We start from the raw sequence: 10,132 nt of genomic DNA, 5'->3' as shown, positions 1-10,132 counted from the left end.
TTCATCGAGCAGTTCACCAGCAGGAAGACAGACCTTCAGAGAGACGGATGACAGTTTGCAACTAAACTGTTAGTTAGTTTAGTTATCATTTTGAAAGTTGGTAATGTGCTTCAGATTACATTTTCAAGCTTTTCATATCAGAAAACGCTTTCAACGTAAACGAGCGCTTCGCTATCCATGGTACTGAACGCCTTCTGCGTAACGCTACCAAACAAATAGTTATGCAAATATCCGTGTATGCATTAAAACCTTTGTGCTATTCTTACTTTTCCTACAGTTGAAGTAGGTTATCATTTCTCTGTAGGCATATTCATCACTGTATTCATCATTATTCAAGGTCTAAAGGGGATTAATCTCGTTCTTTAGCTTCACCGTGCTTTATAATGTCTGTTATGCAAAGCGTGATGGTACTGTATTGTCAGGGATTCACACGTACGAGTGCGTGGGTGCGTTTTCTTACTAATATGAGAGGATTTTATGCCAGCATATAGTGATGATGACTCAAGCTCTTGCAGATGATGAGAGCCATGGCTTCGCCACCCACTCCTTTCTTCCCGTTATTCACCCATAAATGCCCATACTGTGAGTATACTGGTTTCTCCTCAAAGCAGAGGCGTGATTGGGACTGTCTGTCTGCAAAACTGAGGTGAGGCGGGGGACACGGTATGAATATAGCTCGGCTCATGAATATTAATAAGGTGACGTTAATTTAACAAATTTGTGTCACTATCCTTCATAAATCATTCGAATATGTTGAATTGGTTGCGCATGAATCATTTTTTATTAGCAGTGTTCGAAATTTGTACAACTGAGGCGACATACTGTTTGCAAGGACAATGTATTTTGAGAGAGAGAAAGACTCAATGTTTTTTAGAAACAACTTTTTTTTATTATTGTTGTCTGTAATACAAGACAAAGTGGAAACAAATTTGAGGTAACATAGGTAAATAAACTATAGTTAATATAAGAAATGTGGAAACAAATCTGAGGTAATATATTCACTATGAAGAAATCATGCATATGTCCCTGTTGGAAAATGCAGTTTATGCATAGGTGCGTTTAGGGACTGTTTTTAGCTAGTCAAAACTAGACTTTAACTAGTTTACCAGTTTACACAGCTATAAAGGCCAGTCTACACCAGCTAAACTTAAAAAAAATGGTAACCTGAAAATGGTAACATCTACATGCCTATTATGTACTGGTTTCCAAGTCAACTATATTAATTAACATCAATGATCCAGCCCTTAATGCATTCATTTATAAAAAAAAAAATTCAGGTAAAAATAGCTCTTTAGGGTAACAATTGTTACCACTTTCAATTGTTAACCCACGGAAGGCCGTTTCCGCCACTGATTTTTTTTAAAATTAATAAATATTAAAATAAATGTTATTTTTATCTCATAATTCTGTCTTTTTTTCCACGTAACTGTAAGATATAAATGCTCAACTGCGAGTTACAAAGTGCAATATTAGGGGGAAAATACTATTTTCTCAGAATTGTGTGTTTATATCACAATTCAGAGAGAAAAAAAAGTCGCAAATACCTTTTATAATATATATTTATATATCTAAATATATATATTTAGTGGCGGAAACGGGCTTTCATGTTAACCAGCCACAGTGTGCTAAAAAACAATTAATATGTAGACCAGCTATACTATCTTGAGCCCTATTTTCCAACAGGGTTACAATAAATACATTTCACAAATACTTTGTCAATGTGTAGAATCTGTCCTCAGGTCCAGCCTGGGACTTAGAATGTAATAATTCTTACGTAGTTGAATAATTATTATTCATAGGTTTGAAACCGAGTCCCTAGCGTTACTCTTTTACTGTATTTGACACCTCTCAATAGGCGTACTTCGTTTAGGGGTGCTGGGGCCCATCACGCGCCGCAGATCGCTGCTGAAACTCGGTCTGCGAGCGAGCGGATGCACCGCGCCACACGGCTCATGCACGGCTCTTTTGTTTCTCTTTCTGCTGCTCAGCGCTTGATACGTGTGGATGGAGATGTCTCGATGGAGAGAGGGTCTGGTCTCTGTGGGGAGCCCTCCCAACACCGCCAGGGTCTCGAACATCTCCTCCAGGTTGGTGCAATCTTTAGCAGACACCTCAAAGAGGACGCTGTCCTCCCCAAGAGACTGGCGAATATCAGAGTGCTGCACGGCTCTCGAGGAGTTTAAGTCAGTTTTATTACCACAGATAAGAAGCGGAAGCTGTCTGTTTTCTTTGGACTTGGTCAGCTTGGATTTGGCAGTGAAAATCTCCTCGCGTAACGAGCAGATCTCCGTGAAAGACTCTCGATCAGTCACGCTGAACACCAGCAGGAATATGTCACCTGTTGGGGTCATAAAGCATGTAAAATTAGATATCTGTAAACCTGGGGCTATAATTAAACCAAAAGTAAATAAGTAACAATAAGTGCACGTACTGACCTGTCAGAATAGAGAGTCTTCGCTTGGCAGGAAAGTCTCTCTCTTTGGACGCGTCCAGGATGTCTAACTGGTATCTCTCTCCACGGATGTGATACAGTTTGCTGTGAAAGTCCTCGGTCGTCGGCTCGTACTGTTCCTCGAATCCATCATCACCCAGAAAACGGCGGATAATCGCCGTTTTACCCACTCGGGGCGCGCCGAGCACAACTATGCGCCGGTAATGACTGGGTTTTACGCTGACCAGCTCGTCGTTTTTACTCTCATATCTCATGTGCTTTGTTTTATGGAGCTGAGGCGCGGAGACAGGATCCAGAGATCTCCGGGGTTTGCGTTCAGACGACGAGGGTCGCTTTCCAGTGCTGGCGGAGCGCACCACTCGCATCTTTGGCTCTGGATGTCTCCAGTGCGACGCGCACTGCAAATGCATATCAACTGTTGCGTTGCCCTCGGAGTGATAGCTGCAACAGGAGAGCATCGCGGTGCCATCAACAGAAAGAAGAGCTTTATCAGTTGTGTTCACCACCATTCTCCTCGCTGGTATCGTCCAGAACGACTGGTGCTGTGGTCGGCAGGACGGCGGAAGGGGACGCGCAGCACTCTTGGTGCAGTGATTTGTACGCGGTTCCCGCAGTGCTTTTATATGCTGATGATGGATGGGTGGTCTCGTGTGGTGCGTCATTCAACGCTTTGGGTTCGTCTGGTGAATCTGAACAATTCTGCTGCCTATTTAAGGTATTGCCCACCGCAGTGTTACTTGGATCTGGGCTATTCTTAGCCACAGAGTGTTCAATTCAGTCAGTTAAATTCAGCTATAATATACCGAGCTAGATCCTACTTATGAGTACTGATGAAGTCAAAAGTTTACATTTTCTAGCATAATTTGGACTGAAAGATGCTTGAAAAATACTGTAAAAAGTGGTAAGCTGCAACACTTAGCTATCTCTCCCGTAAAATGAGTTTGTTTTGTATATATTAATATAATTAGGTTGTTTAAGTGGCGTTAACTATTATGTTTAATTTAATTGACCTTTCTATTTTTCCATGTATTGTCATAAGTAATCATGCATTTGTATAGAATAAGTAGAAAACAAGTTAAAAGCATGATTTTGTGTTTTTGACTGCATTTATTAAATCAAAAATATACAAAATCAGTAATATTGTGAAATTATTATTAAAATTTCAAATATCAGTGTTCTGTATGAATGCATTTTGAAATGTAATTTATTCCTGTGATGCAAAGCTGAATTTTCCAGCATCATTACTCTTCAGTGTCACTCGATCCTTCAGAAATCTTTCTGATTTGCTGCTCAAGAAACATTTCTTATTATTATCAATGTTTTTCCAAGCAAGATTTGCATGTTGCAAAGAAACAACCAAAAGCCGGTCTGGAACGGCCCACACCTCTCCGGTCTGAAATACTGTAAAAAGGCAAGCAAAACGATGAGTTAAAAGATCCAGTGCTTATAACACACTGCTCAAATAATTCAACACATGAACCAGAACCAATTGTTGTATAATATTGTTTTTGAAATAGATAGGTCAATGTGCAGCTTTCAGTAAAGAGGCATGAGTAGCATGTGGGTGGTAACATTTCAGCTTATTTCATCAATCGTCTGGATAATTGTGGGGTTGCTAATGACTGACTTTCCAAAATATTTATTGAACACAGCTTAATTTTCATTAACTGAATGATTTCCAGATGGGAAGCCCATTTTATTTGTGTAGGCGCACAGGAACATTTGGTCAAAGAGGTAAATGTTTATGACCTCATGTTTTTCTGTGTGTCTAGATGAGACTGTTTATATGAATGAGTCTGTTTCATATTCCATTAATCCCTATATGCGTAATGATGCTGATGGCTCCCTCTTAATAGAAAGAGAAAAACAGCTGACATTAAAGGTGCTAAAAAATCTAATTGAAGCATCACAACAATACAGGTATGATCACGATCACGATCCTCTCTTGCAGCAACAGAGCTCTACCCTTGTGACACTTAAGACTTACTTAAGTGTGAACTGACTCTAATGTTTTCAAACACTTAAATGCATGCTATTTACAATTAAAAGAAAATGTATGCTTTAAATGTATGCGGATATCTGAACTTTAGAGTGCTTTTTGATCCACTTAAGTAAGACTTAGGATCTGTGTAATTTCATAATTACTTCTATTGGCTTTGAAATATGGTTAAAAAGTTTACTTCAGAATTTACTGACAAACAATTAAACTAAAATACACTTTAATGTCATTTCTATAGAAACTTGTATGTTATGCTTTCAAATATATTTGTAACGAAGTTGCAATTTAGTGCAACTTACATTAACTTCAAATGTAATATTAAATAACACACTGCACTTACAATTATAATAATTTATTTTACATATGTTTTAGTAAGCGTATTATAAAACATGACAGGATTACTAAACTTTAATGATTTAGAATCTATTATAAAAGAAGAAACTTTTAATTTGACACTGTAATTTGTATTTGTATTGAAAAGTAAAATGTGCTTAATAGTCACGAAAATAATTTAAATGTTCCAAAAAGGCCCAAATGTTTAGGTGAAATGTCACCAATATCAAGAATTATCAAGAACATTCTGGCAATATGAGAGCATCTGCACATCAAGGCAACTTCATTTCTTAACAGGAGACAAATCCTCACCTTGTGCTGCATAAACAACACCTATACATCTCTGACAGACACGTCTCAGCTTCACTCCATCCAGTCAAGGCTACTCTGAATGGACTGAATTGGTGCACGCTGTGCTTTGCTTTTCTTCTACAGTGCTAGAGACCAAATGTTCTCGAATATGCCTCACCATGGCAACTGTGCACTTTATAACACTGCATTCCAGAATCTATTCCATAGCTCTTAAAAGCTGAGGACATGCCTTTTGTTAGCCGTCACAATATCACACACTCCTCTGTATAGGCCTTGTGTTCAGTTTTATGACCCTGCTTTCCATCGTGCTGAGATGTTCGGAGAACTTGAAGGCACGTATGGCACGCATGCTTTCTCATTAGTAGAATTCACTAGAAGTAACTGTATTCAGTGAAGATAAAATGAGAAGCTGCAACAATGACAGCTTATTTAGGTTGAGTCAAAAAATGTAAGTCATAAGTCAGCTTAAAAAGAGTTCTGTGCACATTGTTCACTTTCTTTACATGGTTGTAACTTTATCTTGTTTCTTAAAAGCAAAATGCATGTAGTCTTACTAGATCACATGAACACTCATGAGACCAAAATGCACAAAACACCTTAAAACGTCACTAACAGACCTGGAAAATTAAATGTGATGTATAACAATTAACTAACATTTATTTCACTTTTTTTTTTAACAATCAACACCATTGGAAATTTCATTTTCAGCTCAAAAAGTGCATTTTCATGCTTGCTTAGTACTAAGATATAGTACATTAATTCAATTGAAAAAAATTCTGTAATTTCTGATTGCCACATGAGCAGCACCAGAGGGATCATTTTCATTAATTACGATTAATTATACTTATTAATCTGTAGACCTATTAGAACTGAAAATATATTGATACATCTTGCCTGCTCTTATTGTTGCTTCAATTTAAAAAAAAAAAGTTTATTGCAAAAGAAAACTTTAGATGCTTTACTTTTGTTCCTGAAAACTTTCTTGATCATTTTAACACAAATGAATATTCACACTAAGAATAATTTGTATTCTTAGTTTATTATGTCTGCTACTATAACACATATGTTGGTATATTGAACTAATACAGTATTCTATAATTTAATATGACAATAAATACAAATCAAGTGTTACCATGTGAGGGCAGCAAAGGCATGATGGGTTTGAGGCCAACTTGTGTTTCTGCATTCCCTCTCATGTTTGTCAGGCAGAAATGTATTTTAAAACCTCTCAATCAGTGCTTCATGAAGGTCTATGCCAGGGGGTGTGATGAGTTTGCGGTCTGTCTCCTGCTGTGCACCGGTCCTTTAACCTCCTCCTCCACTCCGATGACATCACCGGGTCTTTGTTATGAAACAGAAATTGGCCCACAGTCTGTTTTCAGGGGAAATGAAGACATAGCATGGATAGACAGGAGGAGAGGTTATGTTAAATGCAAAAATAGATCCATCAAGCAACAATGCGTAAATGAAACATTAAAGGGGTTATATGATGCGATTTCAAGTTTTCCTTTCTCTTTGGTGTGTTACTAAAGTCTCAAATCCAAAGAGAAATCCTTTATAAAAGTTAAGGGGGGGGGGGGGGGGGGGTGAAATGCTATTTCATGCATACTGAGTTTTTTACACTGTTAAAGAGTTGGATTCCCATGCTAAACATGGACAAAGTTTCAAAAATTAAGTTGTACGTTTGAAGGAGTATTTCTGTTCCAAAAATACTCCTTCCGGTTTGTCACAAGTTTTGGAAAGTTTTTTTCGAGTATGGCTCTGTGTGACGTTAGATGGAGCGGAATTTCCTTATATGGGTCCTGAGGGCACGTCTGCCGGAAGAGCGCGCGCTCCAGTATAGCAGAGCACTGACATTCACTGATCAGAGAGAGACCGAATTGTCACAAAAGAAGTGTGTTTTTGGTTGCCAGGGCAAGACGACCCTGCACAGATTACCAAAAGAGAAACAGCATTAAGGGACCAGTGGATGGAGTTTATTTTTACAGAGCATCAACGGAGTTGTGCAAGTGTTTGTGTTTGTTCCCTGCATTTCGAAGATGCTTGTTTTACAAACAAGGCCCAGTTTGACGACGGATTTGCACATCGTTTATTTCTTAAGGATGATGCAATCCCAACGAAAAAGGGTCACGATCGTGTGTTGGAACCACATGTGGTGAGTAAAACTGCTTCAAATATCTCTGTGTTGTTAACTTAGCTATCAGCGCGTAAGCACATCAAGTAAACAACATGCGATGTTTGCATCAAACTGCACTTTCCACATGTACACCATAAAAAAAAAAAAAAAAAAAAAAAAAAAAAAGACGACATAAAGTAGAACTTAGTCATTTTCCAAAACCGCTAAGCAAATATATACAGTTTCAGTACATACCACATAGAGACGTCCTGCTGTAGTCTCTGCTGCTGCTGCTCTTGATAAATTTCAGCCTCGGGATCTGATTCTGGATCATAAATAAACGGCTGAATCTGAATGTTAGCCATGGTTTTTTTTGGATGATGGTTTTTCCCTCACGGTAATTTCACAGCTTCCACACGCTCTCAACGCAAAAGCCTACTCGCGCTCATGTTTTTCCAGGAAAAAACGGTACAGACTATCTTTCTCTTATAAATGTAATAAAACTAAAGAAACACCCCCACATCTCTACATCACTATGTGGAAAGATTTGCATAATGCTGTTCAAATGTTCAAGCAAAAAAAATGGAGTAACTTTTATTCTCATTGTAGTATTGTTGTTGCCGCTGCCGCAATGTCGTATAGACACTGTGTGTTTCACTGTGAAAGTGAAACTATTTTATTTTTGCCTTCCAAAAGAGGACATGACTACAAATCATGTTTATAATGGGTTTTATGTTTATGTCTCGTCGCTCCGGCCGTTGAGGGCACCACAGTATGCGTAACATTTCTTAGGCGTTCGGCCAATCACAACGCACTGGATAGCTGGCCAATCAGAGCACACCTCGCTTTTCAGAAGATGAGCTTTGTAATAAATCGACACATTCAGAAGGCGGGGCATAGAGGAGAAACAATAATATACAGTATAAATATATGGAATATATGATATGGAAAATAATGTTTTTTTATATATTAAACCACATAAACCCATTTCATTACACCAAATACACAAAATAATGTTCTTTTTAGCAGCATCATGTGACCCCTTTAAAATAAGTTTACCACATTGGACATGTATTCTACTATAGAGTTTACTCTATAGGAAATGTTTTAAGGACACACATAGAGTTGCACTAATAATATTCCTGGCCTCATAACTTGTCAATTTTGTATGAGATATGGCTAGAAACTCTTAAAAATTCATTCAGTTCACTTCTCTTCTGAAAATGTTGTTAATCACATAATGTTAAACTTCTACTACTTATCTGTTGTTTTATTTGACATCTACACTAGCATTCAAACAGGTTGATAAGATTTATTAATGTTTTTGAAAGAAGATACTTCTGCACACTAAGACTGCATTTATTTGATCAAAATACAGTAAACTATTTCTGAAATATTATTCACACTTAAAATAATTTATTCCTGATTGAATATTTTAAAATGTGATCATCCTTCAGAAATCATTCTAATATTCTGATTTCCTGCTCGTGAAACATTTCTTATTAATAGCAATGTTCAAATCAGTTATGCTGCATAATAGCTTTGTGAAAATCATTATGATGCTCCTATTTTAGGATTTGTTGATGAGTAGTACGTTTAACAGGACAACATTCATTAGGTTGAATCTTTTGTGTGTGTGTGTGTGTGTGTGTGTGTGTATGTACATCCTGTATATATATATATATAATATATGTGTATATATATATATATATATATATATATATATATATATATATATATATATATATATATATATATATATATATATATATATATATATTTTAATAATACAAATCTCATTGACCCAAACTTTTGAATGGTATTACTACATATTATTACTAAAATATCTAATTACCTGATTTTATTTATTGCAATAAATGTAAAATCCCCATTTTAAGTATGAAGATATCTAAACGATACTGTACTCCATACTTTAATCATGAAGTATATTAAAAACAATAATAATTTGTGGGTAGTGTCAAAAAGTAATTTGTTTAAGGATTAAACACTGTTTGTCTTCTCACTACAAGTAGCAGAAAAGCAGAATTGACACCTCTTCCTTTACTTTGCTGGCTGTTCAGAATGTCTTTGTTTATTCGGCATAAAAGAGGGAGAGTATCAGTTTGTCAAGAGAAGAGCTGGTATTTCCAGAAACTCTTGCTTGGCAAAAACACTTGTCACCAGGAAGCTTTGAACCCAAATTCTCTTCAATAGTCTTGCTTTCCTTGGTTTACACACACACACACACACAGAGAGAGAGAGAGAGAGAGAGAGAGAGAGAGAGAGAGAGAGAGAGAGAGAGAGAGAGAGAGAGAGAGAGAGAGAGAGAGAGAGAGAGAGAGAGAGAAGAGAAGAGAAGAGAGATTTCTATTGCTTGCTTACTTATTTACTACTTATTTACATTGAGGATATCCCCATAAGGATGTTTTGTCAGATTAAGTTCAGTTTTTCCCCCAAAATATGGTTAATGATAATGTGGATCAAATATAGCTGTATATTTAGTGTGTAATACCCACATCTAGTCTCTTAAATGACATTTATTTATGATAATGCTGAATAAGATCATTGTGTGGCTGCAAGGATTGCATAAGACAGACGATGTGTAAAAATCCACTTGCAATTTCTGAGTGAAATATGTTACTGTAGTGTTTCTGTAAATGAATACTTTTTTTTTCTGTAATTGAATACATTTTTAATAGGAAAATATATCCTATACGCTATATACTTTAAGAGATGGAGCAAAACATATTTTGTATACATTGCAACGTAAACAAACAATCAAACAAACAAATACGTGCAGAATTTAGCTATAGCCTACTTTGAAAAAGTTTTCACTCATAAATTGCAATTCAATTTTTGTTTTTACAAATAACTACAAAAACAACAACACATGAAACATGATAGATAGATAGATAGATAG

At 36.6% G+C, this 10,132-nt stretch overlaps 1 protein-coding gene across 1 annotated transcript; it reads right to left on the bottom strand.

Annotated features, from left to right (window-relative positions):
* Window positions 1-1,272: 1,272 nt before the first annotated feature.
* LOC127941179 (GTP-binding protein Rhes-like) lies at window positions 1,273-3,429 on the bottom strand. The gene is made up of 2 exons (XM_052536186.1): window positions 2,436-3,429; window positions 1,273-2,338 (listed from the first exon to the last, which is right to left on the bottom strand). Exons 1-2 carry the CDS (start codon window positions 3,112-3,114, stop codon window positions 1,830-1,832), a joined length of 1,188 nt encoding a protein of 395 aa, XP_052392146.1. The 5' UTR covers window positions 3,115-3,429; the 3' UTR covers window positions 1,273-1,829.
* Between the last annotated feature and the right edge of the window lie 6,703 nt (window positions 3,430-10,132).

Source organism: Carassius gibelio, chromosome A3, assembly GCF_023724105.1.
Source record: "Carassius gibelio isolate Cgi1373 ecotype wild population from Czech Republic chromosome A3, carGib1.2-hapl.c, whole genome shotgun sequence".
Taxonomy (NCBI): Eukaryota; Metazoa; Chordata; class Actinopteri; order Cypriniformes; family Cyprinidae; genus Carassius; species Carassius gibelio.
Note: the sequence above shows the minus strand (reverse complement) of the source record. Positions and strands in the feature narration are given on the sequence as shown.